This window comes from Cucurbita pepo, chromosome 11 (genome assembly GCF_057944985.1).
Source record: "Cucurbita pepo subsp. pepo isolate OVF chromosome 11, ASM5794498v1, whole genome shotgun sequence".
In the NCBI taxonomy this organism is placed as follows: Eukaryota; Viridiplantae; Streptophyta; class Magnoliopsida; order Cucurbitales; family Cucurbitaceae; genus Cucurbita; species Cucurbita pepo.
In genome coordinates, this window is record NC_141808.1 from 14,562,489 (window position 1) to 14,587,580 (window position 25,092).

Genomic DNA, 25,092 nt, shown 5'->3' on the forward strand with positions numbered 1-25,092 from the left:
TTCCGATTCTTAAAACGTGTCTATTAAGGATAGATTTCTACACTCTTATAAGAAGTGCTTCGTTCTCCCTCTCCAACCGACGTGGGATCTCACAATCCAGCTCCCTTGGGAGTCATGTCTTTGCTGACACACTGCTCAGCGTCTGGCTCTAAACACTAAGCCTTAGTCAATCCCTTGTAATACTTTTACGACGGCTTAATCTCCTATTACTTTAGTCTCCAAGCCCAAAATTTTAACGAATTCTCCTCCAAATCTTGAATGCAACGTATGTATCGGGTCGATGACTTATTTCTTTAACCATTCACATGAAACATATTACGTCTGACGTATATCAATGGTGACAAGATCCATCTACAACTAATAGATCAATGCACCCTAAAAATCGAAAATGAATTTCCTCCACGAATTCTTTTGAATATCACTGTAACACCAATAATTTAACTTGTGGGAGCTTATTGAAAGGACGAGGAAATTTCGATTAACGAAATTGTGAGAGATCACACTTTAGCTTAGACCTGGGTCCTATTTGTAGAAATTTGAGAGGAATCTTTGACATATTTAAAATAAAATATCTCAATATATATTTAACCAATTTAAAACATATATTTCTGTCTCTAAAATATTAATTTCAACGCTTTAAATTAAATATATTTTTTTATCTAGAGATATATTAAATATAATTTAAATATTTTAAATTTTAAGAGCTTGCCCATAAACCTATAAATTATAAGCTCCAATGACACAAATTAATTAATTAAATTTTTTAATCAATCTATTTCATTTATAAATTATATGTCACTCCACGACCTATAGCTGAACTCTCATGTACATGTCTGTGGTTTTGTATTGTACCGTCGGTCATTGTCGTTTTTTTTTTCTTTTTTCAAACAAACTCTATCCATGAAAACTCACAAAAAATGGCCGAAGTCCTTACGATACAACACGCCAAATTGCTCATAAACCCGAAACCAAATGGTTGATCAGAAAAAGGTATCTTCCCCTTGATTGCGCCCACACGGGACAGATGTTGTAGGATGCAAATTAAAGAATTTACGGTTGAGATTTATGCCCGAAAGTCTCGTAATTAATTATTAATTTTTTAATAATAATTTTGATTGTTTTATTCTTGATTTAATATTATCTATGCTATGAAAAGTCCAAGGTTATTAACGTAGTATATGATTGACGTAAGATAAGCAATAACCTAAATGATCTATAGTATATGAATATGGTTAGGTGTCTTATCTTGGTAACACTATTGATACGACCAACTAGGTAATTTATACAAATAATTTGATCCAAATCGTTCATGTGGAGACATGAGTAGAGATACTTATACAATGAGTTTGTATAAGACTGAACCATGAAATATTTAATCTCTTTTTATAAATCTGTTAATCGATAAAATTAATAGTTCACATGATGATCATTACGTGACTCGATCATATGTGACTCGATTTTGAGTGAGTTATGAACTTGTGCCTATGAGGGCTTGTCCTTTGGTTTACACAGGTGAAGATGGCTTTTGTACCGATCCAATATGTCTAAAATTTTGGGGCCTGACAAAATAAGAAACAAGTTAGAATTTCACTCAAGTAATGAGTATTTTCCTAGCTAATAATAACACTAAAATGTCAATTTAAATTCGGCAATAAAATTAGACGGAGACGTTGATTTTATAACTATAACGATGCTATTAGAAACTCAAATCTTGACAACAGTACTCTTCGACCCCGCAAACGATTCTAGTTGGATCCGAAACGAGTGCTAGCCTAAGTGGGTTTCGCAAACAGGTTGATGGGCTCGAGCCTAGCGGGTTAAATATGACTAGGAAGCAAGTGGATGCAGCCATGTTACAGGCGGAAAACCAACGTTATAAGGGGAACAAAATGAGCCACTAGTCTTGATGTTCGGCTAAGTTTAGGTGGTTGGGCCAGCATGTTATGCTTGTCTAAGGCGTATTACCTATGGCCACATATCCGTTGCATGCCAAAACTCTTGCGTTATATCATTTTATTGCTTTTCTTTACCGCTTTTACAACAAGGTCTACTCGACATGAATTAGGAGTTAAGTCCCTATGCCTATGTGTCGACACTAAACCCTTTTTTCTCTTCTTTTAATAGGCGTTGTGACCTCTTGATGATGTAGCAAGCAGTGCCATATATAAAATAGGAGTGAAAGTCTCCCTAGAGGAAAGAAAGAGTTGTAGGTACTAAGAGTTCTATACTATCTAACCAGTTGTGTTGCCTTTCTCGCTTATAGTCTGTAACATTTCTATTAATCTCTATCCAATCTTACTTTCGAACTTTTTTTTTCGAAAATCTCTCTGCATTGTTTTTTAAAGTTCTTATCAAAACGGGGCTCGAGGCTTGAGCATACGTCGCCTTGCCGCAGGCGACGCGGTTTCGAATTGGCTTGACTCACTCGGTGTCGGGAGTGAGTGTCGCATAATTGCAAAGTCTGCTACAAAAAAAAAGTACAATTCTGACACTAAGTAGAGACCGACGAAATAGATGGTTCTTTTTCGTTTTAGCATGGAGATCTAAGTCATTGACCACAGTCGTGAAATAAGGGTGAAATTAAATTGCATTCAACAGAGATAACAATATGGTGAACAATTTAAAACGGAAGACAACAAGAAACCAAAAAAACAATTAGGAAACATTCAAGACGCTTAGTTGAGTTATTAAGGAACCGTGTTAGTTTGTGGAGCTAAATGATTTGTGTTTTAGGTGTTGAGTTTCTCCGCTCGAATAAAAACACATTCATCCAATAAAAAAAACTAAATTTATTGAAAAAAATGCGGTGTTCATATAATTTGATAAGTCCGACTAATCTAGACTATCCAATCCAAACCATATAGGTAGATTGCTAGGCATATTCATATGATCAGATAATTCGATTAATCTGAACTACTAATTCCAAATCAGGGAGACGAACCGTGTTAGATGTTTTTATTTTTATTTTTATTTGTGTCGAAAATAGGGTTACAATCCAACTTTACCTTCGAATTATAAAAATTAGGAATATTATTAAAATTTATGATATTTTAATTATTAACGTAACATTTACGGTAGATAAGTATGATTTATTTAAATAATTAAAAAAAAAAAAAAAGAATAATCGGACGGCTCAAAATAATTTAATTTGAGTTAGATTGAGTTGTGAAAGTCACTGCAATGGGCTCAAATTGGGCCGATGTCTGTTGAAGCATTTGTCGGCCCTTAAAATGAATCCAATGGTGGATTCTCCGGTGAAGATTGATCCGCACGACGACGCTGGCGGCATCATCCGCCAGAACAATTCTTTATTCCAAACTTTGATTACCTTCCCTCTCTGCTCTACTGTACATTCTTGTATGCGCATGTGCTCTCCTCTCTGCTTCAGATCCCATCCGTCCTAGGTCATCTACTTCGACGGCGTGGTTATTCAGTCTGGATGCTTAACTTACCTGTTGCATAGCTTACTCACTCCACATTGCTGAAATTTTGGTAAAATTTCTTACTCTCACTTTGTTTGCAGCAAGCGAACAGATGAGTATGGGGAGCGAGGAGAAATGGTGCGTTGTTACTGGAGGGAGAGGTTTCGCTGCACGACATCTCGTTGAGATGCTGATCAGTTCCAAGATGTTTTCCGTTCGAATCGTTGATTTAGGCTCCTCCATTGAATTGGAAGCAAGCGAGGAGCAAGGGATTCTCGGAGAGGCATTGCGTTCTGGTCGTGCTCAATATGTTTCAGCCGATCTTCGTGATAAAGCTCAATTGCTCAAAGGTTGTGATTTTTTCTGGAACCTTTCTGTCAACGCTATTGATTTCTGTTTTATTCGTGAAATGTGGTTGTAATGTCAATTTTAATGTTGCAGCGTTTGAGGGAGTGGAGGTTGTTTTCCATATGGCTGCTCCGAATTCATCCATTAACAATTACAAACTTCATTATTCGGTCAACGTTGAAGGTACGAACTATTTGGTTTAGCAATTCTTCTTTGATGTGCTGATTATTGTTATTGTTTTCTTTGCTTTTCAGGAGCCAAGAATGTAATTGATGCTTGTGTCGAGCAAAATGTAAAGCGGCTAATATATACTAGTTCGGCCAGCGTAGTGTTTGATGGGATAAATGGACTTGTTAATGCAGATGAGACACTGCCTTACGCATCGAAGGTACTAACTCCACTGACGTCTCTGCTCATTTCATCAATAATTGGACTTTCTGTTCAGTGATTTTCGTTGCATGTTGCAAATTTTCATCGACTGTACTGCTTGGACAATGTTTGTCCACTGTTTCAGCATAATGATTTCTACTCTGCGACTAAAGCTGAGGGGGAAGCTTTGATCCTCAAGGCAAACGGCTTAAATGGACTTCTAACATGCAGCCTAAGGCCCAGTGGCATCTTTGGCCCTGGTGATAGGTTACTGGTTCCATCCCTAGTTGCTAATGCGAGGGCAGGGAAATCCAAGGTAAGCATGTTCATTATTTTTGTTAGTTTTTCTTTTTTTTGTTTTGTTTTGGTAAGAAACACATTCCCATCCAAAGACATGAAAGAATATACAAAGTATAAAAAACAATCCCCAACAGAATAAGGAGGCGAGTTGGGCTCTAATTACAGAAAAGAACTCAAATCCCAAAGAATAAGAGCAAGCTCCCAATGACGAAAGGACCTAGTGACAATCACAAAGAGGCGCTAATCCTATCCGCTTCCCGACTTCCTGACCAATCTTTCAATCTTCTAAAAATTCTATTGAAGTTCCATTTTTAGTTTTTAGTTTTTTTTTTTTTTTTTTTTTTCACTGTCAAAAAATTTCTGACGTTTAATTTGGAATTTGGAGTATTGGAGCTACTTCTGTCGTCAGGATCTTGTTTAGATACCAAAATATTATCTTTATGTTTTTAGAAGACTTTCAGCTTACCATTAATTTTAATCCAGAAGTTGGCAGTGGACAAGCAATCAAAATCCAAGATCTCCATTTCTCACTGAAGCCCTTAACAGAATGATACCCCAAAATGACCTATGTATGTACTTTGTCACATACCTTTTCAATTTCAAGTTCAAGCACTAGCCTTTTCATGGTCGTTTTGCAGTCATCAACTAGCTAGTTAGCAAGAATAATGGAACCAACCATTTGTCTTTCCTCTTTATAGAGGCGAATAACTAATAACCCTTAGACTATTCTCTCGTTTTAGTTTTATGCCTCCTGCTACGAACTAAGATTAGACTGATTTGAGATAAGATATATGTTGCTCTCTCTTATTCTAGAGTTTACAACTTCATTTGGAAAGTCTTAACACCTTGATAAAATCAACCTGGATGATATTTGTAGTCCTCGGAGCTTTGTTGGATCATAATTTTTTTTTCTATCACTTCATACTGGAGAGGAAGCTTTGACTGCCTACCAGAAAGGAACCCCCAGTAGAATTTAAGTACTATCCTGAAACTTGAAATTTTTTGATACAGGTTGATGATCTCCCTTCCACATCCTAGAGTTTACAACTTCATTTGGAAAGTCTTAGAACACCTTGATAAAATCAACCTGGATGACATTTGTAGTCCTCGGAACTTTGTTGGATCATAATTTTTTTTTTTCACTTCATACCAGAGAGGAAGCTTTGACTGCCTACCAGAAAGGAACCCCCAGTAGAATTTAAAAACTGTCCTCAAACTTGAAATTTTTTGATACAGGTTGATGATCTTCCTTCCACATCCAAATAATTGATCATAAGGAATCTCTTGATAAATGAAACTCTTCTTCTTTTGCTTGTTAACTTGAAGGTGGAATCAGAAAACAGAATCTTCAACACTGCTTTAAGTGTTCATCTTGTTATTGCATCTTTGCCTTCACATAGTGTCCACCTTCTGCCCTTTCAAATGACACTGCCTGCACTCTCTTTGGTCCACACCCAAGCTGCTCAATAGAAAGACCAACCACCTGTTCTCCATGCCATCCAAAAAATGAAGCTCGGAGAAAATGGCATCCTTTTGAGCTGCAATATTACCATGTATTACACATGGATTAATTAAAATTCTTTTTATTTTTCATTTGTCTTATAGACTAATTTACAATAGCATTTGATCTAATCCTCTCTTCAAGACTATAGGATGAATTCGATTTGCTGTTCCTCTCTCCTCAAAATCCTCTCTTCAAGATTACAAATACATATATATGTTATTATTATTATTATTTTGAACAAGAAACAAATTTTATCAATAAATGAAAAGGAAGATAATGTTAAAGGATACAAGTTCCAAAGAGAACGAAGAAAATAAAAAGCAGGCCTACAAAATATGTATGGGAGGTCTATACAGTTTTCTTTCTATCGTCCTATGCAAATACATTTCATTAAAAAAAAAAAAAAAAAAAAAAAAATCATGGCCTTCATTGTAATTGTCATGTGCTTTAAAATTTACAGTTCATTATTGGTAAAGGCAACAACACCTATGACTTTACTTACGTTGAAAATGTGGGACATGCCCATGTGTGTGCTGAACGAGCTCTAGCTTCAGGAGGAATAATTGCAGAAAAAGCTGCAGGGCAGGTACCTCTGTCAGTGTATGGAACGACTTAATTATATTCAGTTATCCTGGTCTTCTCTGTCTAATTAATAATCAAATTGTAGTTTTGCATGACATATATAATTTTTCCTATCGGACAAAGAATTTATAGAAGTTGGGTTCTTGTTTGTTTGTTTGTTTTTTTTTTTCTCAATGTAATGGATGATAAAACAAAAATCATAGTTTCCTCATATTTAGTTCTTTGGTATAAACCATTGGAATATTAATGGTATGCTTGTCTCTTGTCTTTGAAACTCTCATTATAATAATTTTCATTGTGCATATAGCATCAGTCTATCAGCAAATTAACATCTTTGACATATGTATTCAGTACTTGTGCATGAGCATCGGAGAAATTGTGATGTTAAAGTATTTACTGCAGATCAATTAATAAGGAAGCAATTTAATGGATTAAACTCGGGAATCTCAAGGAAGTTTTGGCTTGGTTTAGGATTGACCTTGTAAAATAATTGTTGTCAAATTTGTTGCTAGTAAAGTTGAACATTAGGATTCGGTTAATTTCAAACTTAAATATAAAATAGTAAAATAAAAGAGAAACTTCTAAAAGTTGGTTAGAAGTTATAAGAACTTTTAGGGAGTCAATCTCAAAAGCAATAGTTGACCTGGTCAACGTATTTGAAAGAGTGATTTTTATTTAAATTAATTTATAATCAGTTTTATCAAACACTCGAAACAGTTAAATTCCCTCATAGTCACATTTAAGGCCGGAAAAATCAATCTCAAATGGAGCTATAGTCTTAAATTAATTTATAATCAATTTTACCGAACATTAAACACAGTTAGAATTTCTCCATAATCACTTTCATGACCTGCAAAATCAAATTTAAACAGAGGCTTATGCTAAACTTGAAGGTCTTTTGCAGGCTTATTTCATAACCAACATGGAACCCATTAAGTTTTGGGACTTTGTCTCACTTATACTGGATGGCCTTGGCTATGAAAGGTATTCTTTATTGTAATTTAAATTTTAGCCCCTCTGATCATTTGGTTTTCCAGCCATCTTTATCCTCGTCTTGGTAAAGCTAAGATATGCTGTATTGACATCTTGCATTCTCTGAGTTGCAGGCCAAGAATAAAAATCCCTGCCTACCTAGTGATGCCGATTGCACATATGGTGAACTGGATTTATACGCTTTTAGGTCCTTATGGAATGCCTGTCCCACAGTTTACACCTTCCCGTATAAGACTCCTCTCTTGTTGTAGAACTTTTAACTCCTCGAAGGCCAAGGATCGACTTTTCTATACCCCCATTGTTTCACTTCAGGTTCTTCTATGTTTTATTTGTTGCATATACTTTTTTCTTGTGCATGTTAACGCTATTTTTTAACTCTCTACTATACTCTTTAAATGCCTTCCTTTGATGATGTTTCTGTAGGAACTAAAGAAAACCATGTGTATTTTGCTCTACTGAAACTCAAGATCTGACAATTCCATAATCTGATGAACTAGGTCTAGCTTATTTGGACTTTCATATTTCTTTTATGGGAGCTTATTGATTATTAAAAAAGGGAAGAGCGATGACTTGTCCAAGTTAAACTTAAAGTGGAAGTGTGTTTATATTTCCTCCCATTGGATCAGTTTCACTGGGTCTGATGATCTTTTGGGACATTTTAGTTATGTCAATTTTATTTTTCTTGTCCAAATACGAATGTTCTTGCTGCAGTGAATTGTCTAATTCTTGTAATTAAGGACCTCTTGAAGTAACTTAAAGTGGGGGTGACTTCTTGTGGACTTCTGAAGAGAGGATTAATAGGTTTTCGATGTATTTTTACTTTTCTCCATGGTGCAAAGCTTCCGTGAGTGCATGATTAAGGAGTAAAAAAAAAAAACTCTTGACATAATTTCTGATATGTTCTTGAAAATAGTGACTACCATCACTGTCAATAAATTTGAATATGAGGTATAGTAGACTTTGCCTCTTGCTGATTATTCAGACTATATTCAAACATGCTTACATAGCCATGCGATGCTGTGAATGATCATGATTTATGCTTAAAATGCAATGGTTATTCTTCTCACTGGATCTACAGAGGACATGAATGTCCATGATTACACCAACACTGTCAGTTAATTTGAATGTAGAGTGTTACTGCACTAGTCTTACCTTGGTATCTGATCTATCAGCAATTCACTATATTTACATTTTTTTACATCAACTTTAAACATGTTTACAAAGATATGTGGTGTGTGAACAGTCATACTCACTGCTTGCAATGATACCTCACACGAGCGTGTATGCAGTATATGAACATCCATGCTTATTACCGTTACCAATTAATATGAGTATGGGGTATTAATAAACTCGTCTTAGCTTGCTATTTGTTAAGTCAGCCATTCACAATACTTAAACATGCTTACATAGCCATGTGATGCTCTATACGTCCATGATTGAGGCTTAAAATGCAATAGTTCTTCACAGGAGGGTATAGAAAGGACAATAGAAGCCTACTCCCATTTAAAGGCTGTGCATCAACAAAAAAGAGAAGGGCCATCCAAAGCCTCAATATATCTCAGAGGAGGAACTGGTATGTGTCCTTTTATTCTTTTTTCTTTCTTTCTTTCTTTCTTTCTTTCTTTTTTTTTTTTTTTTTTTTTTTTTTTTTTCTAGAGAAGAATTTTGAAGTTTTATTTCATTTCCTCTATTTAGGGATGCCAAATTCCCCATGGGGTCTGGTCTTGCAAGTCTCCAACCCGATCGGGTTGGGGAATCTCCGGTTTGGCTGGGTACAAGGGTCAAACCGGGGATTTAATTATGGTCCCCGGTTGGGGTCAGGGCTGGGATGGGGAGGGGATGCCCACCGTGTCCCTGTCCCCATCTGCGACCTCTCCCCAATCTATTTTTTAGTTTTAAAAATATATATAATATATTATATTTATTTAAAATAATTAATTTTATAATAATAAAAAATGTTAAATATAATTTAAATTAATTATTTAAGTAAATGAAACAATAATAGATACTAACTATAACATACATAAAAGTATATATCATTTTAATTCATTTAAAAATGAAAATGACAAAGGGGGATCTTTCCCGGTTGGGGTCAGGGCAAGGATCTTTCCAAGTCAGCCTTCTTACCCACAGAGATGGGGCACCAATTGAGGCCTCTCAATGGTGGGTTTGGTATTCACCTCCAAGGCATAGAGGTTAGAGAAGAAGATAAAATTTACTCTTCAATCTCCTTATCCCCCTTAACCAACTCACCCTTAGTTCTCCAAAGACCCAATGAAGTACTTTCTTCGTCTGCCAGTCGCCATTCTAAAACAGAGTTACAGTCCCAAAAAATGAGATGGATCAAGGATGGGAATTGTAACTTTGCGTTTATCCATAAAATGGCTAATTGCAGAAAAAGTAAGAACTTCATTGGGTCTTTGGAGAAAGATAGGGGGAGTTAGTGAGAGGGATAAGGAGATTGAAACTTTTTTTGTCAGTTTGGCCAAGCCAAGGAGCTCAATTCCATGTTGGGGGAGTTTCTTTCTCATCCTCCCTCTCGTGAAAAGTGCGGCCTGCTATGGTTTGTTTGTCTTTGTGCTATTCTTTTTGGTCTTTGAAGGTAAAGAAACAATATGATTTTTAGAGGGTTTGAGAGAACTGTGGGTGAGGTGTGGTCCCTTGTTAAATATCATGTCTCTTTTTCAGTCCTTGGTTGTAAAAACTTTTGTTATTATGCTTTAGGTTTTATTTTGCTGAGTCCCTTGGTTACTTGGGCCCTCCTTGAGGTGTTTTTTTTTTTTTTTTTTGGTATTCCTGTGTATTCTTTCATTTAATCTCAAAGCAAGCTGGACTTTTACCAAAAAAAAAAAAAAAAAAAAAGAAAAAAAAAAGAAGAGAAAAGAAAAGAAAAAAGAAACCTTACATTGCTAAGAAATCTTCAACCATTTTTTTAACAATGTATTTGATCACATCCTAGAATTTATTAAACGATGAGAATGAGAATTGGATATTGATTCTAGGTAAATTTAATGAACACAAGTAGTAATATGGGTTTTTTATTTCACTTCTGGATGAATTAACATTTAGGATGTGAATTGGATATTGGTTTTAGATAAGTTTAATAAAACATTTTAGGAATCGAATTCTGATTCAAAAGAATCTGATTTTATTTCTCTTGTTCTCATACTTCACACTGATTTTTAATCTCATTCCTATTTGTGAACTGGACTTGTATGTATCAAAATATTGATGAACCAATAATCATTGCTGCTGTGCTACTTTTGGCAGCTGCTGACATTTTACTCTGGAAGGATAAAAGGAAGACATTGATAGCATTGCTAGTTTTGATGGCTATTTATTATAACTTCATTGCTCCTGAGTGTACCATGATCACTGCACTGTCGAAGCTTCTCTTGGTGGCATTCATATTTCTGTTTATTCATGGGATTTTGCCAGAAAAAATGTACGTCTGCCTACTCTCCTAGACATGCTGTAAATTGCAGTTACATTTATGACAGATATTGGAATAAAATGGGACCTAGTATCGTGGTGTAGATGGATGGCCTGTGCAATCAAATTAGAAATCGTAGCATCAAATTTCAATTTCTAATTGTAATGATCTTCGTGCAGGTTTGGATATCAAGTTGAGAAAATTTCCTCTTCATGTTTTTCCTTGTCAGAAGAGAGGTCACGAAGCATTGTCATCAATATAGCATCATTTTGGAATTCTTTCGTTAGAAATTTTAAATCTCTTTCCAGAGGGAATGATTGGGTGCGCTTGCTTAAGGTAACCATCTTTGTTCTTTGTTCTTTTTTTTTTTTTTTAAATGTTTTTTCGTTATTTCATAAACAAATTTTTGGCCTACTTTCATGCAATGCCCTTGGCTCCCAGTAGAGGCTTTAAATGATACAATCTCCAAAAAAATAAAAATTGGAAAGAAACCTGCATAACTCTTTAAAGGTTATATTGTTTCTTTTGATCCAAAGCAGCAAAGCTGTGCTTCTGTGACAGCCTCCTCTAGCAAGATAGAATTTTATGGAGAAGCAAGGAGACAACACTAGGACAGCCCCAGGCCGTACCAAAGATACTAAAATAACATTCAAACTCTTGGTGGTGAAACCACAAAGCAAGAATGGATGGTCATTGGTCTCCCCATCCCTTAAACAGTTAAAATTACCCAAGGATAAAAAGGAGGTTCTTTGTCTGCAACGTGTCTGGAGTGTTCCAGGCTTTGGTAAACGAAGGACCAAGTGAAAGAATTTGATTCTGTTGGGGTACTCCAATTTTCCATTTAAGCTTAAGTATGATCGACTTAGGGTGGAGAATGCAGCTTTGCAAGGCTAACTCCCTGAACTGTACAACATCCAAAAGGCATGATCATAATTTTGATTAGGAACCTGCTTCGTCGAGTTTACATGATAAAGTCAACCCACTCGTCCCGTTGAGCATCCATCCAGTTCACCTATTCAATCCTCTTAAAACATAGATCCCAGGTTCCGTTCTACCCTCTATCCAGCACTGTTACTTGTTTTCCCTTTCAACTTTCAAGAGCATATTAGAAATGAGAGATGCAAAGAAAGAACCAACTGCATACCTAAAATTCGACTCAAACCATCTAGGTTTTGCACCTCCATGTAGAGCAGTCTTAAGGGCATCTAAAGGAGCCTGCTGGGGTTTTTCATATTGACCAACTAGGTTGAATTTTGCAAATATTCATACCAAGAATGGCTGGTTTTAGCCCATTTATGGTTGGAACTGAAACTAAGCAAAGAGTAACTTTCTCCAACTCTGCACCCGCAACATTCCTCATTATCACTACTGTAAATGATAGTGGGATAACGCGAACTTCCTGGATTTTCCATTGAAGCCCTAAATCCTGCCTTCCACCTTTAATTTGTCTATAAAATGCTTAAGAACCAACTACAAGCATAAAGAGAAAGGGGAGGATGGATACTCTTGCCTTGATTGGTACAAGGTATTAGAGGATAGAAATGGGTAAGGATTTGTGATTCCCTTGTTTGACACAAGGTTTATGGAGTTGGCCATGGAAATAATCTATTTCTGGGCATTATTTACACCCATACATAAGAGTAGTCTGGACCCATACAAAAGTATGGGTTTTCTCTTTGCCTTATGTCTTTTTTATCTTCTTTTAAACATTTTTATATTTAGCTTTTATGTTGAGCAATTAGTTGATTGATGTGGATGTGGATGTACTCAAATTAATATAATTTATTATTTAGTTAGAATAAATTAATAATAATTTATCAAAATACATGATCATTTTTCTGATACAAAAATTTATTAAATGAATGCTATCACTTTGCTGCAATTATTTGTTAACATCTTAATTTACTTGATTAAAATTGGTTAAATTAATTTAGTAAAATCATTTGTCAATAATTATAATCAATCATTTTTTATCTGTTTGTTGGATAATTTTGATTAGTTCATTAATTAATATATCAAAATTGTACAAAAAAAAAAAAAAAAAAAAAATGGGAATAATTTCATAAATAAACGGTAAACATCATTATTCCCATACTAATCGGATAGCAACCAAACTTAGTCATATTTAATTTCCGGTAATATTATTTTCATACATCTCATTCTGATGCAATGTTTCCCATGGACATTAAGGATCATTTTTATTTTTTTTTAATTTTTAATAAATGGCCCCTATTCTCTAAAACAAATACCTTACCCTTTGGTTTATCATTGATCATTGATGAAGAAGGATTCACCTCCACAATCCTCCATCTTGGAATGATCCACCTCTTTCACCCTGGCCCCCCAAATTAATGTTAGTGTTATTAAGTAAAGGGCAATATAAATCTCTCTCTCTCTCTCTCTCTCTCTCTCTTTTTTTTGTTACAATCTGAGACATGGATGTAATAATGTCTGATTTAACAACCTAAATTGGTTAATGTAGAAAACAAAAGTAATGGGTATTCGAAAAATCAAAGTACGAGATATTCATATACTGTAATTTTAGAATCGCGTTTGATCAACTTAGATGTTGTTTTCATCAATTAACAGGTTTCTGTAGCACTGTTGGCTCTTAGCTTTATTGGACTGGTTTCTCTTCAAACTTTATATAAGACAGGTTCCTTCTCTCCCTCTCTCCTCCTCTCCCATTGTATCATGAACTCTAGCAATCTCAATCATCTGGAATTGTAGGTTGATACCAAAGATAATTTGTCTCGACATATAAATTTTCCTTATTCACTATGTTCTTATCATTGCTCCTAATGCCTTCTTTGAACTTTTTCAACTTTTTTTGTTTTTATTTTCTTAAAAGAATTATTTGGATCACAGAAGTTCATACATATGTTAGGAAAATCATTTATTTTAGAGACGTAACTTCCCATTCACTTTGATTTGATTTCTTTGGAGTTCTACGGATGAAAGTTTTTTATTTGCACATACCATCTAGAAAGCTGAAGTATATTTGTCATAATATTGCAGTTGTTCTATTCGCCTTCACGGTTTTCTTCGTATACGAGAAAAAGGAGCAAGAGATCGATTCTTTGTGTCAAAAATTTCAATTTTGGACGCAAAAGAAATGCAATGTGGTCGGAAAAGTTTCTACTTCACAAGGATAACGTGATTAGTGCAAGTTGTGTTTATACTAAGTGGCACCAAAGTTTACGTCCTCATCTTGCATTTCTGCCGATGTGGGCTCATGCCCTGTTACAAATTTAATAAGCTTTATTCCGTGTCTCTGTTGGTTATCTTTTTCCATTTTCCCCTAGGGCTCATGTAATTTCTTTCGCTCGTTGATAAACCTCCCCACCCTCAAATATATATGAAGAATTAATTTATTTCAATTTTACATATTACAATGTCAAGACGTTAATTATTTCAGTTGAAGATGGTTTGGGACATGTATTATTTAGAACTTTTGCTTGCTTATTCACAGACCCAAATTAGATATTCACAGGAAACTTGTTGAAAAGCACATGGATGATCTTGAAGACTGTTTCTTTTCCATAAAGCTTTTTGGTGAGATTTATCACGGTTATCACCCTATCCTGATTGCTACCGTTGAAAATAGTAGTGCTTTCCTTAAAGCCTGACTTACATATGAAGCAATTGTACCTCTTTTTCAATTTAAATTTGTGTTCTGATCCTTATTTAATGGGTGATTCAAACAGGAGAACCATGAGAGAGACATGCACTTGAAGATCATGCTTCTTCAATGATTGCCACGAGCAAAATATTTGAAGTTCAATTACCCCTCGGTTGAAAGGTAGATGTCCTCTCCTCATTTTCATTGCTCTATTACATGGCGTTACGAAACTGCAATGACTTCCTTGTTGATGATGTTTTTTTTAAAACTATTTTTTCCTAGTTAAAAACATTTTTAAGTCCAGAAATTCCTTGGAAGTACCAAAATAGAGACACCAAGCTGATAGGTCGTTTAACTAGACGAAACTTTATGTAACAATTTAAGCCTACCGCTAGCAAATATTGTGCTCTTTAGATTTTCCTTTCAAACTTCCCCTCTGAGATCCCACATCGGTTGGGGAGGAGAATGAAACATTCTTTATAAGGGTGTGGAAACCTCTCTTTAGCAAACGTGTTTTAAAAACCTTGAGGGAAAGCCCAAAGAGAACAATATTTGCGGTGGATTTCGGCCGTTACACTGGCCAATTTAGTGTTCATCAGCTGGTGCTTTTTTATCTGCTTGGAGATTGATAGCTTCGTTGACCCTCTGGCCTCTATTATTCTTTAACCAACTTTTTCCCTTTCCTGTTTCTTTCACTAACTTGGTGACGACCGGGCCTACTGACATACCCAAAAATGGCCGCACACCACTTTCTTTTCATTTTGTGGTAGTTGAGGTGACTAGGGTCTCGATTGCAATTACTTTAAGATAAGGCTTCTTTAGTTGACACTTTCTAGGTCTAGCTAAACTAAAAGGTTGTCAGCTACAGTGTTTCCGATAGCAGTCTAACTAATTCTACATGTATTCTCCTCTCTGGCTAGTCAAATAAAAACACATCAAATTATTTTTCTTCACCCTGGGAGAGGTACAGGTTCTTTGCGAGTGGCCGGGGATTGATGCCCTACTCTTATCTGTTTCTTCCTGAGCCTCCAAGTCTAGGACAACTTAAATCAATTGGTCATTTGCTGCTAGAGTGATTTAAATTTTAGGCTAAATTTCAAAAAGTACTCCCGAACTTTGTCCTTTGTTTAAAAAATACCTATGATCTTTCAAACCGTTGACCTTTTATAAATGATTCAGAACTAGTCTTACTAGAAATCCTTTAGAATATTAGATGAAAATTGAGATTTATAATTGGTGTGGCACTGACTTGGAATAGTGTCCATGGTGTTTAGCCTTCAACATTCGTTCCAAGTATGTTATGTTCCTCCTAACCTTTCATAAACGTTTTAGATTTAGCTTTGGTTTGTAATATAAACTCAAATTAGGTAAAAAAATGACTTTTACTTGGGGTGGGTTAGGTGTTAGTTCAGATATTTTTAGAAAATTAATTAGAGTTTGGACTTCAATCCAATCCATCTAAATTAATTAATAATTACAGTTTTCTTTTCTTTTCTTGCAATGAAGTTATTTGTGCATGTCGTTATCTTTCTTAACTTCATTTTCACTCGATGATAACCCTTTTTTTTAATTAATATTTTTTAAAGATAGTTAAAATTCAGCCATTATTTTAATTTAATGCTTGAAAGTAAGGAAAGATATCATCATTTTGTGTATGTGTCCCCATTTAGCATACATCACATTACACGATCCAATTTAGAAGCAATGTTTAAGGGAAGAGTTGGGACCATGCCACACCCTTCATCCACCTTTCTCAAATTTTAAGGCACATTGTACTCTTAACTCTATATTGTATTAAATACAATATGAATTGTAAGATCATATGCCTTATTTATTTTGACTGATAGGGGTGTTCGTATGACCCAAAAACTCGGCTTATTCGAACTACTCAATCCAACCATTAAGTATGAACTACATTAGATTTTTTTTATAGTTTGGATTGAGTTGAATTTTTTAAAAATTGAAAACTTCGAGTTAGTTTACAGGGTAAATATTTTTTTGGTCAGATCAGCTTGACCAACCAAGCTAACCCGAAAATAACTTATATTTGAATTTTATGAGATTTTAGATATTAATGTAAACTGATATTTGATATTTGAATTTTATGAGATTTTAGTTATTAGTGTAATATGATATTTGAATTTTATGAGATTTTAGTTATTAATGTAACATGCAATTGTATTGTAGATAAGTATGATTTTTGTTTTTTTATTTTTAAACCAACCAACTCGACAACTCAACTTCAAAATAGAAGGTTGAGTAGGGTTATGAACGCTATTCGAGTTACCTAAATCACCAACTGAACCAACTCAAAATTTTGGGTTGGTCAAAAAAAAAAATTTCAAGCCAATCCAATCTACGTGTGCCTTGAGGCAATTTTTTTTTTTTTTTTTCCCATAGAAAATGTACTGTTTTTTTAGTGAAATACTTCATCAATTATCCCTTTTGAATGAAACCCTAATCGGGTGTATTCTTTCAAAGCAATTCACGTTTTTGCAAGTGTTTTAAGAATTTTTTAAAAATGGTTTTGGTCAGATAACAAAATAGTATGGAAACTTTGGAAAACTCTAAACTCACTCTTAAATAGTAAGCTTACTTTCCTAAAATTATAGATCCATCAACCAAATTCGTTGCACAATTCCATATGTTAATTTCCATTTTCATATATAATTATTTTTATTTATTTCTGTATTAGAAAAAAAAGAAAAAGAAAAAAAGAATTAACTCGAGCTTGGTTTTGAACAATGTAATGATTATCGAACTATTCCCTAAATGTCATTAAATTTGACATTTTTTTTACTCATAGGTACTTAAAAAATGGATTTATTTGGTCGATGATGGATAAATTAAATTTTAAAGATGAATATAATTATAAAAATTAAAGATTAATACATGAAGTTTTAAAATTTAAGTTTTTTTTTTTTTTAATTTCAAACTAATAATTATATTAATTAACAAAAATCACCTTAAAAAAATATAAATATAGTTATTTATCTTTAAAAAAAAAAAAAATCTATCATGTTATTCTTCTAGTAAAGAAAAAAAAAGTTGTATTAATTAAAATTTTAAAATTAAAAATAAATAAAAACTATATCTAAAATAGTTTCTTTTTTTCTAATTTAAAATATAAGTATTTAATAAATATTTTTCAAGTTATCAAATAGGTAAAATTTAAGTGATCTATTAAATTTTTTTTTTTTTTTTTTTTAAATAGAGATATAATCCTAAAAGTTTATATATTTGTTAGACATTTAAAAATAAATAAAAAATTAAATAGAAAAAGATTATAATATTATTTATTAACCTCGAAAGTTGAAACTTTGAAGAGCAGGGAAGAAGTGTAGCAGTAAAGCCGGAGTTGAATGCTCCACTCTCAAAGCTCTGCACTTTCCTTCACAAAAGTTGGGTTTCGCGTGTAAAGGAGAAGCTTGGATTACTCTCAAGAATCCCCCATTTTGTTTTTAATTCCATTTCTTCTTCCTTTTCAATCACTATTTTGCTTTCCTCTTCGATTTGTTCTTCCCAATCCAATTTTCCCTTTTCCCTTTTCCCTTTTCCATTTCTGAGATTATTTCTTTTGATTCGGTCAAATAATCTTCCGAAATCTTCTTTTCATGTCAATTCTGACTCCTCGTTACGGATTACGCTCTGTAATGTTTCAAATTTCCTTCCCGCTTTTGATTAAATTACACATTTTCCATTTCTTTTGCCTGTTCTTCGATCTCCTTTCTCGGAATCGCCACGGTGTTCAGTTTTATGCAATGAGTATATTCCATCATTTCGATTCTTAGTCGTTTTTTGTGCTCTTTTTGTCGTTCTAGGGTTTAACTTTTCTAAATCTGTCCTGTTTTGAGGTTTTGCAGTAAGGTAATTGGCGTTCGTGGTGGTTATGGGAGGTGGTACGGTCGATGTGGTTAGCAGTAAAGGTTGTTCGCGGCTGCTTTTTGGATTCTCATCGCCGCTATCGTCATTGGGAGGTTTGCAACAGCTTGACTCCATGTCTCTTGCTTCATCGTCTTCAAGGTCTGAATCGGTGAAAGCTTCATTAATCGGTCCCTTTACTGGACTCGTAATTTGCGTTACTGGTTTATCTAAAGGTTGGTTATATGCTGTAAATCTTTTCTTCAATGTTCTTATTCTTTGTGATCATCATTGTTCATGTGTATTTGGAGTTTACTTGTGAACCTTTTCTTCTGCTTCTTCTATTCGTCTTTGGTTGCGGAGCTTGTAAGATGAAAACCTCTCCCTAGCAGATACGTTTGAAAACCTTGAGGGGAAGTCCAAAAGGGAAATCTCAAAGAAGACAATATCTGCTAGCGGTGGGCTTGGGCTATTACAAATGGGATTATAGCCAGACACCTGGCAATGTGCCATCGAGGAGGCTGTCCCCCGAAGAGGTAGACACGAGGTGGTGTGCCAGCAAGGACGCTGGCCCCGAGGGGGTGGATTTGGTGGGGAGGTTGTTCCCCGAAGGGGGTAGACACAAGGTGGTGTGCCAGCAAGGATGCTGGGCCCTGAAGGGGGTGGATTTGGTGGGGTGGCTGTTCCTCGAAGGGGGTAGACACGAGGTGGCGTGCCAGCAAGGACGCTAGTCCCAAAGGGGGGGGTGGATTTGGGGGGATCCCACATCGATTGAAGAAAGGAACAAGTGCCAACGAGGACGTTGGGCCGTGAAGTGGGGTGGATTGTGAGATCCACATTAGTTGGGGAGGAGAACGAAACACCCTTCATAAGAGTGTGGAAACCTCTACTTAGCAGACGCGTTTTAAAAACCTTGAGGGGAAGCCCAAAAGGGAAAGCCCACAGAGTACAATATCGGCTAGCGGTGGGCTTGTGCTATTACAAAAATTCTAATTCTAATGGTTTTCAGCTTGTTTAATCAATTACTCCAAATATTGATAGTTTCTAAATAAGAATGTTGTTGAGATATCTGTTTAAGATGTCTATAATGATGATTTGTTCATCTTTGAATAAGTTTTGCTGCAATTATCGATAATTTGCTTCTTGTTTTTGGCAGAAGCAAGGAAACAAGTTAAGGAAGCTACAGAGAGATTAGGTGGACAATACAGCCCTAATTTGCATCCACAATGCACTCATTTGGTGGTTCAAATATCCTTTAGCTTATCTTGGGTATACTTAACTTTGTTTCTTTTTTTTTATATGATATTGGTTGGGCATTCAAACCCCTTTGGTAGAACTTTTATGACCTGCATCCCTACTTGTTTTGTACTGAATTTCCAGATTTTGCTGACAGGGTTCATAAGAGAAGATATGCATATTCTTAAAACTTAGTGAGGTATTGATTAATGGTGGTACTACGAGATGGCGGTTTGACTACTGTATTGGGAATCATAGTTGATGTACTAGTAATTGTATGGTTAGAAAGAGAAAATTCTAAGATCCTACCTCAGTTGGAGAGGGGAACGAAGCATTCCTTATAAGGGTGTGGAAACCTCTCCCTAGCAAACGCGTTTTAAAATCGTGAGACTGATAGCGATACGTAATGGGCTGAAGTGGACAATATCTGCTAACGGTGGGCTTAGGCTGTTACAAAAATATACCGCATACAACAACGGATTGGATTTGAATATGCATGTCCTTTTTTGTCCATTTTCTTAAGGAATTGCTTCTTATGAAAAAATAATGTATTGGGTCAATCTTTTTACACTCTTAGGTTCTATAATTTCTTCAGAGTGGTAGAAATTTCATAGCCTAAGTGATTATTTTATCGTTAATCGGTCGAGTATTGAAAGCCAATGTTGGTATGAATGAACACCTTGACAGATACCACAGCTTAGGTGGACGCAAATTCGAGCACGCCTTTAAGCATGGATCAAGAAATGGGCTATTTGTTGTCTCTCTTGGCTGGTTTGTAGATAGTGTACGGAGAAATGGTAAGAAGAAGCTTTGTGTGCTAACTGGTTATGATATTTTTCGTTTAAGTTTTGTTCTCATGTATCATGGCTATGTTCGGGATGAGGGGGGCATACTTGGGGCATATAATCACCGACATAAATACTAATTACAACCTTACTTTTCTTTATAGGCTAAATTAATAAAAATACCCCTAAACTTTGTACTTCCTCTCGAGGAGTTACTAGTTTTACTATAAGCATTTGTGTCAGATGTATGACTGTTCTCATCTTTTACAGTAAGACTGAGCGAGTCTCTTTATAATATCAAGAGTCTCGGAGAAAATAGTGGACGAATGGATGAACTGAACCAACTAGTAGGGTCCAATGGTGATGGAAACTCCTGCCTTCCAGTGGGCATTCATGGAGTTGAGCAAAATGATATAAGAGGAGAATCTCATTTACCATTCTCTAAGCGAGATTGTGACAGAAAAAAGGACTCTAATCTCTCGGGTCAATCCGTGTATATTGATACCGACATTTCATCAGAGCTGCGACAAAAGGTAATCTTATTATAAACTCCATAGTTTTATAGCTCTAACTGATGAACACTAAGGAGGTGACTATTGGTGTATGCTAATGTTAGACTACATAAGTAATATGGAACTTCATGACCGTGAAGCTGCTAGTATCTGGTAGTTTGCAGGCTATCGAGGCTGCTAAGGGGATGATTGATTCTCAAATTTTTGTAGGTTATCGAGGCAGCTAAGGGAGTCGGTGCCTCGCTTGTCGATCAATGGTTTGCTGGTTGCAGTACGAGTCACGTGGTTTGTGAAAGGACTTCCGTCCATCGATATCTTGGCCACTCCAGCAATTTAGTTACAGTAAGTGGTGTTTCATTTGTGTGTTCATATGAAGCTGGTTTTTTTTTCTATGTTTTCGTAATGGTGGACTGTTCTTGGACAGGAATTTCTTTTCAAATATATATGAGCTATAGTTTTTGCTCTCTTATATCATGTCTGTATTTATATGTATGAAGTGTAACAGTCCAATCCCACCGCTAGTCGATATTGTACTCTTTGGACTCTCCCTTTCGGGCTTCCCCTCAAGGTTTTTAAAACGCGTTTACTAGGGAGAGGTTTTCACACCCCTATAAAGAATGTTTCATTCTCCTCTCCAACTGATGTGGGATCTTACAATCCACCCCCATTCAGGGCCCAGCGTCCTTGCTGGCACTCGTTCCCTGCTCCGGTTGAGGTGGGACCCCCCCAATACATCCCCTTCGAGGCCCAACTTCCTTGTTAGCACACTTCCTTGTGTCCACCCCCCTTCAGGGCTTAGTCTCCTCGCTGGCGATGTGTGTGGCTCTGATACCATTTGTAACAGCCCAAACCCACTGCTAGCAGATATTGTCTTCTTTGGGCTTTCCCTTTCAGGCTTCCCTTCAATGTTTTTAAAACGCATCTACTAGGGACAGATTTCCACACCCTTATAAAGAATGTTTCGTTCTTCTCCCCAACCTAACTCTCATAAAAGATTTATCTTTTGAGATTACTTTGTGTGTTCTTTTAAATGTTTTAGCTTCACTGAGATTCATCTGATAATTTCTCAGCCACTCTGGGTTCTGAAAACTGTGAATGAGAAACATACACAAAGACTTATTCACATGTCTGCCGACTTGGCTCGACAAATTAGTTCAACACTTGAAGATCTTTCTGCCGAAGATTCTACGGAGGTACATTTGACTTTTTAATCCTTTGTTAAGCATTTTATAACGTGGAAACATCATTGTTAGTAATTTTGATGAAGTTTCTTGCTATCTGGATTTCGGGAATGCACTTATTCTAGCTTATATCTCAGTCTCATGCTGATACCGTATTAATAGTGAACCGTTATCGTGCAGTAATCGAGATGCCAGTAAAATTTTCAGTTTAAATAACCTGAATTTACCCAACACAAAGCCAGTAAGCAACAGGAAAGGTCACATTATAACAAAATTAAAAAACGTACTTCTAACGTGAAAACATTAACTCCAGCTCTTGCTCATAACATAGAGCAGGAAATCTTTATATTAGTGTTGTTATCTAGTGTATTCCCTTGTTTTTCCCCCCTCTTCTCAAGCTTACCGCTAGCAGATATTGTCCGCTTTAGCCCGTTACATATCGTTTTCAGCCTCACGATTTTAAAATGCATCTGCTAGGGAGAGATTTTCATACCTTTAAAAGGAATATTTTGTTCCCTTTTCCAACCAATGTGGGGTCTTACAATCCACCCCCTTGGAGGCCTAGCGTCCTCGCTGGCGCACTGTCCGGTGCCTGGCTCTAATATCATTTTTAACACTTCAAGCCCACCGCTAGGAGATATTGTCCGCTGTCAGCCTTACGGTTTTAAAACGCGTCTACTAGGGAGAGGTTTCCACACCTTTATAAGAAATGTTTTGTTCCCCTCTCCAACTGATGTGGGATCTCATAATCTACCCCCCTTGGGGGCCCAGTGTCCTCATTGACACACTGCCCGATGCCTGGCTACCATTTGTAACAATTCAAGTCCACTGCTAACAGATATTGTCCGCTTTAGCCCGTTACATATTGTTGTCAGCCTCAGTTTTAAAACGCGTGTTCTCATGATCTGCAGGCAAGAAATAGGCAAGCAGAAGATGCTAGAAATTTTAGAAGCAAGGCAACCCAGGCAGAACGTGAACAGATGATTTCAAATGCTAAACTTGGGGTGAGGAAACGTCGTGCTTGTCGATTGCAGGTTGTCCCTTATTTGAATCTTATTTGGGGCCTTTCTATGTTTGTTTGATGTTCATGTTTGATTGTGCTTCTCTGCTTCACCTTCAAGTATCGTTGAATTTGAAAATCTATATTTGAAAATCAAGATTGAAGAGAATTATGGTATTTATCAGTTTGTTATCTTCTTTTTACAGACGTTTCAAAACCCAATACGTCCGTTAACTCCGAGTAGCCTTTTGGATTCAATCTGCTGGTCAATATCTGAGCCAAGTTCATCTGCTTCTGTTTACACAGACTCTTTCAGTAGTGAAGGTGTTAGTGAGCATCATACTCCAGAGTTCTTTGATGCAACAGGAGATGGCAAGGAATCAGAAGCTTCATTTGCAAACCTAACTCGTCCGCTCAGTGAAAGGTCGGATCACTTTTTATGGTTTGAGATCAATGCATTTGATCAGTTACCTCGTCAAAATCCCGTGGAACTTGTAGTTCGAGTAATGTTGAACTCAGACAGCAACTGAATTTTTTCTCATTTTTTACTTTCACTTGCAGTGAGAAGTCTGAAGTTGTATTCAAAAACCATTACTTGACCATACTATTTCCGGTGGATCGTTTCTTTGAGATGGGTCCATCGTCAAGGACATTTTTTAACAACAACGGGTTCACGTGTTTGCAGATTCTCGATCATATTTATACATTTTATCAGGTATTACTGTGTTCGAAAGTTTAGTTTGTGTCACGTAAAGATTTGATATTTTGATTAGGATGGAGGTGAGTTAATTAGTCTTACAAGAAACTGCATGCTCTGGTTGCAGGAGAACATGTCGGATCATGAAATAGAGATGGCAATTCACACTGACTCGAGACATGCTGACCGACTTCGATCAGCTTACTGCAGTAGAGAAACATCAGAATCTGGTTATACAGCTTTCAAAAGGATCGAATTCTTGGGGAGCCGTAGAAGTTTTGAAATGTTGAAGCGTGTTAGCGTCGACAACAACAGTAACATCTACGAATTATTGATCAGAGCATGAGACTGCTATACCGGACAGCGGGGTCTTCATTCGATCCTTACTGTGAGTTGCTCTTGCATCAACATATTGATTTTCATGCTAAGCTAATGTTAACATGTTTGAGAATTAAGTCTAAGCTTCACTGTTGAATCTTGTGATGTTAGTGCACTCTCTTCAACTTGTTAGGGGGTGAAGTTTTTCAAATCATTTCATCTGTAACGTAGGCTTTGTTTTGTTTGAGAATTATTTCAACAATAATACAATAAATATATATGTTCGAATAATTGTTTCTCGTCGGTTGTAGCTTGCCATCATCATCGTTCCTCATGGTTAATTGGAACTGCGATCCTGCCATGGTCGTTCCTCATGGTTAATTGGAACTGCGATCCTGCCATGGTCGTTCCTCATGGTTAATTGGAACTGCGATCTTGCCATGGTCGTTCCTCTTGATAGTAGCGTAAAGCATATTAAATCATTGTGAGGAACTACCTCTAGTAGTTTCTTCACTTCATAGTGTAATCGATGTTTTAAATTTGAAAGCTTGTTTAAGACCCCATCAGACTTGTAACGACCTCTGGAACGAAGGGATTCTCCTTCGTTCAAGAGGGTTCGTCCTCGTTCTTTGAAGACAACAATCACTAGCGTAAGACAATGGTACCAACAAAGTCAAAGACGACAATCACAAGACAGCAATTGAAACCTAAGTATACAAAATGCCTTTAGTAGTTAGGTTCAATCTATTTTAGAGTAACCTACTAATCGTTCTCCACTAACTCGTTACACTTCAATTGCAAATAATTCTTTAAGTCCCAAGAAAATGGAGTTTTGATTTGATTTCCCTATATAACCTCGGTAATTTGATGCTCTTATATCAATACTATTCTCGTCAACCCCTAAGCATATATCAATTAACTAATACATT

The 25,092-nt window shown here is 36.0% G+C and overlaps 2 protein-coding genes and 1 long non-coding RNA gene across 10 annotated transcripts; all 3 read left to right on the plus strand.

Moving 5' to 3' along the window:
* Window positions 1–3,205: 3,205 nt before the first annotated feature.
* On the plus strand, window positions 3,206–14,388 carry LOC111805666 (3beta-hydroxysteroid-dehydrogenase/decarboxylase). 6 transcript variants are annotated; one of them, XM_023690822.2, is made up of 13 exons: window positions 3,206–3,357; window positions 3,524–3,772; window positions 3,864–3,953; window positions 4,025–4,158; window positions 4,285–4,455; window positions 6,404–6,529; window positions 7,430–7,509; window positions 7,632–7,830; window positions 8,986–9,091; window positions 10,789–10,963; window positions 11,131–11,287; window positions 13,541–13,607; window positions 13,970–14,388. In XM_023690822.2, exons 1-13 carry the CDS (start codon window positions 3,231–3,233, stop codon window positions 14,104–14,106), a joined length of 1,818 nt encoding a protein of 605 aa, XP_023546590.2. In that variant the 5' UTR covers window positions 3,206–3,230; the 3' UTR covers window positions 14,107–14,388. The 6 variants fall into 6 exon arrangements, with proteins under 6 accessions (XP_023546590.2, XP_023546592.2, XP_023546593.2 ...); XM_023690824.2 differs by having other exon boundaries at window positions 3,247–3,404; XM_023690825.2 differs by having other exon boundaries at window positions 3,248–3,404; window positions 3,535–3,772.
* LOC111805667 (uncharacterized) lies at window positions 4,462–5,903 on the plus strand. Its single transcript, XR_015422920.1, has 3 exons — window positions 4,462–5,008; window positions 5,451–5,675; window positions 5,766–5,903. It is a non-coding gene; the product is annotated as an uncharacterized LOC111805667 (long non-coding RNA).
* A 3,495-nt stretch (window positions 14,389–17,883) lies between the features above and the next one.
* Window positions 17,884–24,454, plus strand: LOC111785896 (uncharacterized). Of its 3 annotated transcripts, none has more exons than XM_023666257.2 (11): window positions 17,884–18,338; window positions 18,428–18,670; window positions 19,591–19,682; window positions 20,365–20,467; window positions 20,726–20,988; window positions 21,178–21,309; window positions 22,038–22,160; window positions 23,060–23,182; window positions 23,355–23,572; window positions 23,710–23,863; window positions 23,973–24,454. In XM_023666257.2, the coding sequence occupies exons 2-11, from the start codon at window positions 18,463–18,465 to the stop codon at window positions 24,189–24,191; spliced, it is 1,635 nt and encodes a 544-aa protein (XP_023522025.2). In that variant the 5' UTR covers window positions 17,884–18,338; window positions 18,428–18,462; the 3' UTR covers window positions 24,192–24,454. The 3 variants fall into 3 exon arrangements, with proteins under 3 accessions (XP_023522025.2, XP_023547261.2, XP_023547259.2); XM_023691491.2 differs by having other exon boundaries at window positions 17,885–18,338; window positions 18,437–18,670; XM_023691493.2 differs by lacking the exon at window positions 23,060–23,182 and having other exon boundaries at window positions 18,437–18,670.
* Window positions 24,455–25,092: the final 638 nt, after the last annotated feature.